Consider the following 13,806-nt stretch of genomic DNA (forward strand, 5'->3'; position numbering starts at 1 on the left):
GTTGTTTTTTTTTTGGCTAAAGGGGAGGGTCCGTCCCCCTTCCGATACCAAAAAATTATATAGCCTATGTTTCCTTCCAGAGCAACCTACACAATACGCGAAAATTACGAGAAAATCGGTTCTGCCGTTTTTGAGTCTATACGGAATCAAGCAAACCGAGTACCATATATATCCGTGAGTAGGTAATGTGCCCATTTTGGGCGTTTTTGTGGGGGTGGGGTGACCCCCTATACTTCGACATAAATTTGTTTGCCTGATTCGTTATCTACTCCCGCATTCTTTTCATTTGATACCCATATTGTCGTTATCGGTCAACTTTTGATTTTGGGTAATGTTTTTGGGGTAACGGTGAAGGGTCCGCCCCCTTCCGTTATCAATAAATTATAAAGCATATTCCTACTTCCTGACCATATTCGTATTCTACTCCCGAATACCTTTCATTTAAGTCCCATATTGTCATGATCGTCACATAAACCTATTTTAAAGGGTTTTGGGGCTGAGGTGGCCCCCAGGTACTTGGACCCTACTTTTATTATGAAATTCGTACTCTATTCTTGAATAACTATCATTCGAATCTCATATTGTCCAGATCGGTTCACTTTTATTATAGGATAGTACTTTTAGGGTAAGGGGGAGGGTCCGCCCCCCTAAAATTTTATAATCATTAAATAATTTTCAAATTTTTCTTTTCGTTCAAAAAACAAATTATTTGCAATAAAAATGTTAAGAAATTAAATTTTTGTGGTAATCAAATTTTTATTTTATTTCGTTTTATTTTATTTTATTTTATTTTATTTTATTTTTTTTTTTTATTTTATTTTATTTTATTTTATTTTTTTATTTTATTTTATTTTATTTTACCTTATTTTATTTTATTTTATTTTATTTTATTTTATTTTATTTTATTTTATTTTATTTTATTTTATTTTATTTTATTTTATTTTATTTTATTTTATTTTATTTTATTTTAGTTTATTTTGTTTTATTTTATTTTATTTTATTTTATTTTATTTTATTTTATTTTATTTTATTTTATTTTATTTTATTTTATTTTATTTTATTTTATTTTATTTTATTTTATTTTATTTTATTTTATTTTATTTTATTTTATTTTATTTTATTTTATTTTATTTTATTTTATTTTATTTTATTTTATTTTATTTTATTTTATTTTATTTTATTTTGTTTTATTTTATTTTATTTTATTTTATTTTATTTAATTTTATTTTAGTTTTTTTATTTTATCTTTTTTTATTTTATTTTATTTTATTTTATTTTATTTTATTATAATTCATTTTATTCTATTTTATTTTATTTTTTTTTTATTTATTTTTTTTTATTTTATTTTATTTTGATAAATATTACAATTTTTGCAAATTTCGAGTGCAATGCCCCACAATAGTTCATCATAAAGTGTAGCACAAATCAATTTCATCCCCCCTACCAGCTCCCCACACCCTGGTGTTGTTCACATCTAAATCATATCCTGCCTCAAAACTTCATACCTAAAATTCAACATTGTCCATCTCCCCCCCTGAACCATACACCTAGACTGCCAGTATTCCATATCCTTTGAAAGTGGTGTCGTAACTTGAAATTCAATTCTCGCATCAATTTTCGTTTCTCTTTTTTTTATATCACACTGCCCTCAGGCTCGTTACACAATATAAATAGCATTGTGGAAATCGGACCCGCGGCACCATCCACAGCAGCAACAGAGACAACTCGAACCAGTTTTGTGGATAAATTACATCATGGCATAACGGATAAACTCCATTCGTTAAGTGGTCATTTAACGCATGACGCCAGCAAAACAGGTGAGTGAGGGACAGCATTAAGGGTTTTTCTTTGTGTTACGCAGCTAACGAAGCTGTAACCAAACTGAACAAAATTCCAAAAAGGGGAGGCAAGCATAGAACACATACATCGTCATCCTCCTCCTAACTGACACGTAGAATCATGTGGAATTTGTTAATTAGCTGAATAACTAAGCCAGAAAAGGAACAGTGGTTGAAATACTTTATTCAAAGAAATTCCAAAAATAATTCCTATAGACAGTAAAAATTTTTAACATTTTGAACAGAAAGTAAATTTTGGCAAAAATTTCTTTAGAAAGCCAAATTCTGACAAAATTTTCTTCAGAAAAAAAAAGAATGTTGGAAACTTTCCTTTGGAAATTAAAAGCAAATTTCGATAAAACTCCCTATGAGAATCTAATTTTGCCATAATTGCCAAAAAATTTAAATTTTGAAAAAACTTTGTAAAAAATTTAAATTTTAACATGATTTCGTAAAAGAAATTCAATTTAGCCAAAATTTTCTATAGCAGAAAGTTTGGACAACGTCTTGTGTAGCAAAAATGTAAGAAAAAATAGTCTATTAAAAATGTTGACGAAATTTGTGAGTTTTAAAGAAAATTTTAACAAAATTACCTAAAACCAGTAAGGAAAGGCAAAAGTTAGGCAGAGCCAACTTTATAATACGCTACACCTACACAGCAGGTATAAAGTGGGGGCTTTATCTAATCTGAAACCAATTTTGATGCAAAATTTCGAGAGAATCGGTTAACAAATGAGCCCTTAATTGCAATATTTCTCAAAATCAGACGAACATATGTATGGGAGCTATATTTAAATCTGACCCGATTTTGACCAAACTTTATAGATATTGTAGTAGTCGTCGGGGAAAGTGCTGTACAAAGTTTTGGCAAGTTTGGTCAATAAAGTGGTTCAAGTAATGAAGTGGAGATGAAGCAGTGGTTCAAGTAATGAAAATCGGGCGATATACAGCTATATCTAAATCTGAACCGATTTGGAGCAAACCTCTCAGATACTGTGGTAGTTGTCGAGGAAAGCGTTGTACAAACTTTTGACAACATTGGTTAATAAATGCGCTTGCAGTGGCTCTAGGAGTGCTATATCTATATCAATGATGTCGATGTCAAAAGGAAACCCTTCCTGCCAAATTTCGATAGAATCGGTTAACAAATGACCACATTATTGCAATAGTAGTCCAAATCGGAAGAAAATATACGTGGGAACTATATCCGAATTTGGACCGATTTTTTCCAATTTCAATAGGCTATGTTACTAGGCCCGAAAACATGACTGTATCAAGTTTTAAGACGATCGCACGAAAATTGCGACCTGTAGTTTGTACACATAGACAGAAGGACAGACAGAAAGAAGGACAGACGGACATAGCTAAATCGAATCAGAAAGTTTTTCTGAGTCGATCGACATACTTATCATTGGGTCTATCTCTCTTCTTTACGGGTGTTACGAACAAATGCACAAAGTTTAAATATCCTCTACCACAGTGGTGGTGTGGGGTATAAAAATCATCAATGCTAAGAACAACAAACACGTTTTGTTGTTCACTTGAACATTCTGTGAATGTCACTGCAAGTGCTTTTGTGTGAAGTTTAGACCGAATCTTATGCATAAAAAACAATATGTGTTTGTTTGTCGGTTTGTTTGTGTGTTCCTTATAGATTTAAAAAAGGCTGAACCAATTTCCATGAAATTTTCACTGATGGTGCTTATTGATCCCATGGTAGAAATAGGGTACTACATTTTTCGATATCTGAAGGGGGGACGGAACCCCCCCCCCCTTTTCCTAATTTTCAGAAACGCAAAATCTCGGAGATGGGTGGTGCGATTTAAGCGAAATTTTGTGTGCTCTCATATAGCACCCTAAAAATAAAAATTTGGTATTCAAATTTCGGATGGCGTAACTTGGGGGGCCGCCCCACCCTAAAACCTACCAAGTATATATTGAGACCAATCACGATAATATTTGACTCAAATGAAAAGAAAACGTATCTGATATCCAATTGTTAGGGATACCAACCCAACCCCCAACACACCCCTAAATCGGACATATTTACCGACCATGGCAATATGGGACTAAAATTAAAGGTATTTGGGAGTAGACCATGAATCTGATATTAAAAATTCGGGACCAACTGTCAAATGGAACGGATTTGCTCGCAATGACAATTTGGGTATTAAAGGAAGTCCATCTCGATAACGATAATTTTTAGGGCCCATAGCCCAAACCGGACATATTTGCTGACTTTTGCAATAAGGGGTTAAATGAAAGTTATTTGAGATTAGAAAACGAATTTGATATCCGATTTTGAGCCCTATGCCAATATGTGGTTCAAATAAATGATATTTGAGAGTAGAGAACGATGCTGATATATTTTCGTTGCTAAGTGTTTACCGACAACGTCAATGTGGGGCTCAAATAAAGGTAATTGAGAATAGAAAACGAATCCGAAATCCAAATGTGGGACCATGTATTTTGGGGCACCGCCCCTTTTCCAAAATACTCCCCAAATAGTACACAAGCATGCCTCTTTGAGACGAACATTGGATTATATAGGAGTACTAGCTGAACTGGGCCCGCTCCGCAGCGCCATCTTTTACTTTATATGGAAGCTTTAAGTGAAATACCATGCTACGAAGATAGTATATGTATATCTCTTGACTTACTGAATCCCATATGATCTTTATTGGTCTATAAATTCGCTCGGCAGTTTTAGGGTAATCTAAGTTTGAGTGTAAGATCTACTCCATTCTTAAGAGACTTTATTTGAGCCCGGTATTCTCATGGGGATTTTGTGAGAGGGAAAGCCCCCAGGGTGGTCGTTGATGGGTTAAGGGATCCCCAGAAACGTGGTCCTGACAGTGGGTATGAATTTCGTGCTTTACTTCCAAATACCTTTAATTTGAGCCCCATATTGTCATGATTGGTAAATACTTATGTCCGTTTTAGGAGTGTTTTCGGGTGATGGGCTCTCAGACACTTTGGCGTGTAAAAAATATCAGCATTGTGCTCTACTCTTAAATACCATTTATTTAAACCCCTTATTGCCATTAGTTTAAGAAACGGTTTTGGGATGACGCGTCCCCAAACACTTGGCCCCTCGTTTTCTAGTCTCAAATACCTTTCGTTTGAGCCACATATTGTCATGGTCGGTAAGGTTGTACTCATAGGGGGGGGCGGTTTTTTGGGGAAGGGACGGTGCCTCAATATATATGGTCCCACATATGGACATCAGATTCATATTTAATCCCATACATGTCCGATTAAGGGGTGCTTTAGGGAGTGGAGTTTTCTCCCAAAACACTTAGCCCTTAAAATATATCAGCATCGAGCTCTACTATCAAATATCATTTATTTGAACCCCTTATTGCCATTGGCCTCAAAAATAGATATCAAATTCTTTTTCTAATCTTAAATACCTTTCATTTAAACTCCTATTTGCAAAAGTCATCTAATATGTCAGGTTTGGGATATGGGCCCTAAAAACTATCAATATCGAGCTCCACTATCTTTAAGATCCAAACTGTTGAGGAAATTCATCCTATTTGGGGAATTTTTTCCGGAATATTAATATTAGATTCGCGTGGTAATTCTAAAAGACCTTTCATTTGAGCCCCATATTGATATGGTCGTAGACAAACGACCCCAAAACACTTGGTCCCACATTTGCATATCAGATTCGTATTCTACACTACAATATGTTCAACTTAGCGGTGTTTTGGAGGTTGGGGTGGTCCCCCAAACACTTGGTCCGACAATTGGATAGTACCTTTCATATGGATACCAAATTTTTGTTTTCAGTTTACTATTAGAGAGCACAAAAAAATTTCGCTTAAATCGCACCACCAATCTCTGATATCTGTCGTTTCTGAATATTAAGGTAAGGGGGAGGGTCCGCCCCCCCTTGACATATCACCACAGGATCATTATGCACCATCTGCTTAAAATTCCATTAAAATTGGTTCAGCCGTCTTCGAGTCTATACGGAACAGACAAACAAACCCGCAAACAAACAAACCAAATTCAATTGTATACCCACTACCATAGGATGGGGTTATACTAATCTAGTCATTCCGATTCCGAACGCCTCAATATATTCGTCTAAGACCCCATAAAGTAAATATATTTTTGGTCGTCTTGACGTTCTGAGTCCATCAACCCATGTCCTTCAGTCCGTCAGTCGAAATCACGATAGCGGTCCAATGCGTAGAGCTAGCCGCTTGAAATTTTTCACAGATACATAATATTTATGTAAGTCGTTGGGGATTACAAATCGGCCATATTGCAGGTCCAGATTGACATATAGCTCCCATAAAACCGATTCTCGATTAGACTTCTTGATCCCTTACAAGTCGCAATTTTTGCCCGATTTGGCTGAAATTTTGCACGTAGTGTTCTGTTATGACTTCTAACAATGCCAAGTACGGTCCGAATCGGTCTATAACCTGATATAGCTCCAATATAAACCGATCTCCCGATTTGACTTCTTAAGCCCTTACAAGCCGCAATGTTTGTCCAAATTGGCTGAAATTTTGCATGTTACTCTTAAGAGTTAAGAGTATTAACTACTTAAGAGTATTTTTCTTAAGTAGTGAAGCAAAAAGAAAGAAAATGTAGCAACTGTCAACTTCCGCCAACTCAGACAAGTCCTCACAGAAATGAAAATCTGCAGGTTATATTGGCAAAATTTTTCATTTTGTCTTCATCAACATTTTGACCCTTTTTATGGAATTTTTTTTAACTATGGGAAAAATTTAAAAAACATTTTTGACATAAATTTTAATTTTTATAAAAACCTTTAAAAATATTGTAAAATTGTCTGCCAAAATTAAAAAAATTTCCATTTATAAAAATTTTCCAGCTTGAAGCACTGTTCCTTTTCACTCGACTGGCAACGAGTGAATGGAATTAAGAGCAGTGCTAACGAACCAACACAACCATTTTGTTTTCTCAAAAAGCAAAAAAAAAAAAAAACAATTCGTAATCTTGTGTCTTTTTTTAAATGTTTTTCATGATTTAATTGGCTTAAAGTTTCAACACATATTAAAACTCATCTTTCTGCTTTCATCTTCTCTTGTTTTCCTTCTCGCAATCGGGCATAACAACCGTGTATCCGTAACCACATGCAATGCGTACGTTTACTCATCTCAATGTGCATCACCATGATCATCCTGTTTTGTGTATCCTCTTGCCACGGATGTGTGCCTGTCCGTCTGGTTATTTCTTTGTGTGTGTGTGTGTGTGTGTGTGCGTAACAAAAACATGTGTAACTACCACTACATCAATATCGTCATCATGGCATCGTCATTATCATGGTATACAATGGCGCTATTGCAACTGTACCCCTTCTCATACCCATCAACACCCACAAACAATCACACACGCACAGGCAGTGTACATCCCATGGTTACGGTTACCCCTAGCCCCATGGCAGCCTTTCAAAGTGGCACTACCACAACAACAGCGCTGATGAGCGGTTCCGCAACAACAGCAACGACAGGCCACAGCAGCAATTCTCATGGCATTGGTGGTGGTAGCATGACAACGGGCAATAGCGGTGGCGGCGGCAGCGGTGGATTTGGAAACACTCGCCCTTCCACCGATTCCAGCCCCTCACACTCACAGGCCAATCATTCTCAAATGTCACGCAACTCCTCGAAGAAGAGTAACAATTCGGTTAATTGCAAAATTGAGGGTAAGTGTTTCACGTTTTTGTGTTTCAAGGATGTTCGAAAATAGAACCCCCTTCCTTCCCCCTTTTTATTTGAGTTGCACACCAATATCGTATCAACATTTAATGAACTTTAGCAAGACTCAAGGGAAACATTTGCGAGGAAGAATTGAGGGGACAGGTCCATTTTTGTCCACTTGGTTTTTTATATGATATTTGTGTGGATGTAGATTTTTAAATTTGAAATACTGTTATCATCAAGCAAAGTGAGGAAATGGCTCAAATGTACCGAAAATTTCCCAAAGAAACGAAATTTCGACAGAATTTCATATAAATAGAAATAAAATTTTGAAAAAATTTGCTATAGAAATGAAATTTTGATAAAATTTGCTTAGACATGAAATTTTGACAAAATTTCTCATAGAAATTAAATCTTCATGAAATGAAGAAAATCATGAAATCTTACATATCTAAGTTCGGCCGGGCCGAATCTTATATACCCTCCACCATGCATCACATTTGTCGAGTTCTTTGCGCGGTACCTCTTTTTAGGCAAACAAGGAATAATGCATACGAATTGTTATGCTATTGGAGCTATATCAAGTTATAGACCGATGCGGACCATAAATGAATTAAATGTCGAAGACTACAGTAGAAGTCATTGGCTAATATTTCAGTCCATTCGGATAAGAATTGCGTCCTTTAGAGACTTACGAAGTCATGATCCCAGATCGGTTTATATGGCAGCTATATCAGGTTATGTACCGATTTGAACCATACTAAGTACAGTTGTTCAAAGTCATAACAAAACACTTCATGCAAATTTTCAGACAAATCGGATAGGAATTTCGCTCTCTAGACGCTCAAGAAGTCAAGACCCCAGACAGGTTTATATGACAGCTATATCAGGTTATGGACCGATTTCAACCATACTCAGCACAGTTGTTGCAAGTCATAATAAACCACCTCATGCAATATTTCAGCCAAATCGGATAAGAATTGTGCCCTCAAGTGGCTCAAGAAGTCAAGATCCGAGATCGGTTTATATGGCAGCTATATCAAAACATGGACCGATATAGCCCATTTACAATCCCAACCGACCTATACTAATAAGAATTATTTGTGCAAAATTTCAAGTGGCTAGCTTTACTCCTTCGAAAGTTAGCGTGCTTTCGACAGACAGACGGATGGACAGAAGGACGCACGGATGGACAGACGAACGGACATGGCTAGATCGACTTAAAATGACATGACGATCAAGAATATATACACTTTATGGGGTCCCAGAGGAATATTTCGAAGAGTTGCAAACGGAATGACGAAATTAGTATACCCCCATCCTATGGTGGAGGGTATACAAATGGGCGTGTGTTTGTTTGTCGGATTGTTTGTTTGTTCCGTATAGACTCAAAAACGGCTAAACTTGATATATTCACAGTTTGTGTAGGATGGTCTAGAAGAAAACAAAGGCTATATATTTTTTTGATATCGGAAGGGGGCGGACTCTCCGTTTACCCTAAAAGTACCACCCAAAAAGAAAAGTGAACCGATCAACACTATATGAAATCAAATGAAAGGTATTCAGGAGTAGAGTTCTAATTTAATATTAAAAATCGGGTCCAAGTAACTGGGGGGCCGCCCTAACCCCAAAACATCCTAAAATAGGTTCATTGGAGCATAACAATATGGGACTCAAATAAAAGGTATTCAGGAGAAGATTACGAATATAGTCAGGAACAAGGAATAAGCTTTATAATTTGTTGATATCGAAAGGGGGCGGACCCTCCCCCGTTACCCCAAAAACACCATGTGGACTGATAAGGGCAATATGGATATCATATGAAAGGTATTGAAGAGAGCAAAACGAATATGGTATTAAATATTGGGTCCAAGTGCCCAGAAAGTCGACATAACCCCAGAACTTTTAAAAACAGACAAATTGAACGTCCATATCAATATGGGGCTGAAATGAAAGGTACTCGGGAGTAGATTGCGAATCTGACATATCAAACCAGAAGGAAGTGTAGGGGGCCCAAAAACGCCTCAAATGGCCATATGACCCATCATGACTATATGAGACTTGGTTTGTTTGTTTGTTCCGTAGAATCAAAAGCGGCTGAACAGATTTTCTTAAAATTTTTCACAGATTGTGTAGGTTTTTGTTGAAGAAAACATAGGTTTTATAATTTTTAGATATCGGATGGGAGCGGACCCTCCCCCTTACCACCCAAAACCAAAGGTGGACCGATTGGCACAATATGGGTATCAAATAAAATGTTTTGGAGACTAAAAAACGAATATTATACCAGACTCCTAAACATCCTATAAATATGGGACCTAAATGAAAATTATTCGACAAAAAAATTAGGTCCAAGTAATGGCAGGTCACCCTACCCCCAAATGCGCTTATGAGCTGACCATAGGAGTAGATTGCGACTATGACATTAAAATTTGCGTTCAAGTATAGGTGGCGCTTTTCCTCCTAAAATACGTGGAATAGTTTAATTGACCCATTGTAGCAATATGGGACTCAAATGAAAAGTATTTGAGAGTAGAAAACGAATTTGATATCCAAGTGTTTGGGGGTACGCCCTAAAACCTCCTAAACGGAACTTCATTTCCGACTATAGCAATATGGAGCTAATCAACGGTATTGGGGAGTAAAGAACGAATTTGACATCTATTTTCAGAGCAAAGTGATGGTGGCCGCGCCAGTCCCAAAGCACCCTCCAATCGGTACATACTCACCGCAATCCCATGGCAGTCGGTTGTACGTACTGGATTGACCCGATGAAGTCCTTCATTGGCAAAGACTGACGCCTTAGTGTCAATACACTGCTACAACAAAAACAACAACAACAAAAACATACTTACCGACCATGGCAATATAGGGCTCAAATTAAAGGGATTTGGGAGTGGTGCACGAATTTGATATCCATATTTTAGTCGAAATGTCTCCCCTTAAAAGCACTTCTCATTACCTTAATTTTTAAAAAACCAGATCTGGAAGATTGATATTGTGATTCGTTCGTTTTTTTGCAATCTCACAGTCACCAAAAACAAAACATGGTTTCTATTGCTGGGGTCGGGTGCCGCGGGGGTTGCCCAAAGCCTGCCAAATGGATATATAGACCAATCCCGACAATATAGAGCCATGTGTTTGGTTAGCTGTCCCACCTCAAATGCAAATTGATTAATTTTCGGGGAATTTATGTTAATTTTCGGGACAAAAACCCTGGGATCCACCCGACTCTAAAACACAACTTATTTACCGAACATGCCATTATGGGGATTATATGAAATGTTTGTGAATGTAGATCACGAATCTTATATTTACTTAAATGGTCAAGTAACCTCCCCCGAAATACCTCCTAAACCGGAAACATTTACCAATACGGTAATAAAGGACTAAAAAGAAAGGCATTTGTGAGTAGAGTAAAAATTTGCCCAGGAACCTGCTTGGAGCAAACTTCTCACACATCAATGAGTGCTTTCCGATTCAAGTTGAGTTTATCAAGTTAAAGGACCTTTTTTATAGCCGAGTCCAAACGACGTGACACAGTGCGACACTTCTATGGGGAACATTTTTTACATAACCATGCATGCCATGGTACTTCGCAAATGTCGCCAGGATTAAATTTTGTCCTCAGGATTCGAACGCAGGCCTTTAGCATCATAGGCGGACATTTGCTACAGTGGCACAAATTCGATATCCACATTCAGGACGAAATATCCCCACCCTAAAATAATATTAGAGAGTTAAAAAAGGGCTCGGTGGAGCGGGCCCAGATCGGCTAGATTGCACAGTATAAGAAACGTAGTTTTGACAAATTTTCCTATAGAAACGAATTTGACAAAATTTCCTATAAAACGAAATTTGGATAAAATTTCCTATAGAAATGAAATTTTGACAAAATTTCCCATAGAAATGAAATTTTTACAAATTTTCCTATAGAAATGAAATTTTGACAGAATTTCCCATAGAAATGAAATTTCCTATAAAACGAAATTTGGATAAAATTTCCTATAGAAATCAAATTTTGACAAAATTTCCCATGGAAATGAAATTTTTACAAATTTTCCTATAGAAATGAATTTTGACAAAATTTCGCATAGAAATGATGAAAATTTCCTATAGAAATGAAATTTTTACAAAATTTCCTATTGAAATGAAATTTTTATAAAATTTTCTATAGAAATGAAATTTTTACAAAATTTCCTATGGAAATGAAATTTTAAAAAAAATTTCCCATACAAATGAAATTTTAAAAAATTTGCTATAGAAACGAAATTTTAACAAATGAAATTTTGAAAAAATGTCCTAAAGAAACGAAATTTTGATAAATTTTCCTATAGAAATGAAATTTTGAAAAAATGTCCTATAGAAACGAAATTTTGAAAAATTTTACTATATAAACGAATTTTTGAAAAAATTTCCTATAGAAACGAAATTTTGAAAAAATTTCCTATAGAAACGAAATAATGAAAAAATTTCCTATAGAATAGAAATAGTGGAATGCTTCATACGAAGCGGACAATCAGCGAGAAGTCTCAGTGAGAGGTCGGGCTGAACCGGCTCTTACATAAACACTGAGTGCCTATGATGCTCGATATGACAAAGCGAGTTATTGCAGCGATCGATCCTTTGGACTGGAACGAGCTTGCTAACCTACAGGAGCTTGACGATAATCGAAAAACCACATGCAAATGTGGCTGCAAGAACAGCAATAACCTCCATAAATAAACTTTTACTGAAGCTACGTGAGAAGAGATTTGAAACCGTCTGGTACGCAGACGATATTATGATTCTTCTAAGGAGTAAGGATCCGATATAGCTATGCAGAAGGGCCGAAAGGGTCTTGGAGATGGCCAACTACTGGGCTATGCCTAGAGACCTAGCGGTAATCCATAGACGGCCTGAAATCTGCCTGTTAACAAGGAGGACGGAGGCCAATTTGATGCACCAAGTTTTCTCAATAGAAAGATTTCGATATCTGACAAGGTCAAATACTTAGGGTGATCTTGGATAGGAAGCTGAATTGGAAAGGAAGCTGAATTGAATAGAAATCTGTCTCATTTAGGAGCGTGCGAGAAGGCACACAGATGTTGGCCACTATGTAGGCGGGCCGTACGCCCGAAATGAAAATCCGAGGATCATCCACTGGCTCTACAGGAGCGTGATTAGACCAATACTTACATACGCCTCAGTCGTTTGGTGGACTGCGATTGAGAAAAAGTTCAACGTTAGAATAATACAACAAGTTCAGAGACCATGTTGCCTTGGCATAGGCGAAGCGATGAAGACCACGCCCACAAGAGCACTGGAGACTACTCTAGATATTCGACCCATAGACACACAGATTAAGTGTGAGACAACCACCGCGGCTGTGAGACTTCAGGCGATGGGAGAATGGATAGAGGATAGGAGCATGTCGTACCATCGCCGTAAAATCGAGACGACAATAGGTAACCTGGAAGGAATGGAATAAGTTTGCAATCGGATACCTGAGACGACACTTGAGAGCGAGTGCGAGCCACTGCTGCTAGCGGCACAGTTTTGGATTGACAGGACCCTAGTATTGTCATCTGGAAGATCATGAATGGATCAAAGATAGAGAACAGAGTGGGCCTGGGGGTCTTCATTGAGAACCCAGGGACTGGGATCTGTTTTAGACTGCCTGACCATGAAACGGTCCTGTAGGTGGAGATCCGGGCGATCACCGAATGCGTGAGGTGGTGTGGTGTTCACGCGAGGGAGACGAGTTTGAACAACTTTACGGACAGTAAAATTGCCATAAAGAAAATAACAACCAGGACTGCAAGGTCTCGGACAGTCTTGGAGTGTAAGAAGGAGATTAACGCCCTATCTGAGGATGACGCGGTCCGCTCGCTTTGTTGCCGGCGATTGTGTAGTAAAGGGGAATGAAAAATCAGACGCTTTGGCAGTGCAAGCCAGAGGACTGCCTTCAATAAACTTGGTTAACCCGAAGCCATTTGGGTCGACGCAATCAAAATTACGGGCATGGGCGATAAACGTGCATGTATCAGTGTGGAACAGCGAAACGGTCGGTAGTAAGAGGAAAATCCTATGGGAAGAACCGGATTGTGAGAAGACGAGGCTAAAAGTAAGCAAGCAGGAGGTCAGTAAAGCTTTGGGTATTATAACAGGATCGGTGCGGCAAGTAAGGCATACGGGGAAGATGATGAGACATTGGAGCATTTGCTATGTCATTAAGGAACAGCGAAATAGTCGGTAGGACGGAGAAAATCTTAGGAGAGGAACCGGATTGTGAGAAGACAAGG

General features: G+C 37.3%; 1 protein-coding gene across 1 annotated transcript in view; it reads left to right on the forward strand.

Moving 5' to 3' along the window:
• LOC106080983 (diacylglycerol kinase 1) overlaps window positions 1-13,806 on the forward strand; it is a 380,563-nt gene that overhangs the window by 249,510 nt on the left and 117,247 nt on the right. The window contains exons 6-7 of the mRNA XM_059368788.1: window positions 1,653-1,817; window positions 7,222-7,527. Of these exons, the coding sequence (XP_059224771.1) occupies window positions 1,653-1,817; window positions 7,222-7,527 (471 nt within the window). The remainder of the gene's footprint in view (window positions 1-1,652; window positions 1,818-7,221; window positions 7,528-13,806) is intronic.

This window comes from Stomoxys calcitrans, chromosome 5 (assembly GCF_963082655.1).
Source record: "Stomoxys calcitrans chromosome 5, idStoCalc2.1, whole genome shotgun sequence".
Classification (NCBI taxonomy): domain Eukaryota; kingdom Metazoa; phylum Arthropoda; class Insecta; order Diptera; family Muscidae; genus Stomoxys; species Stomoxys calcitrans.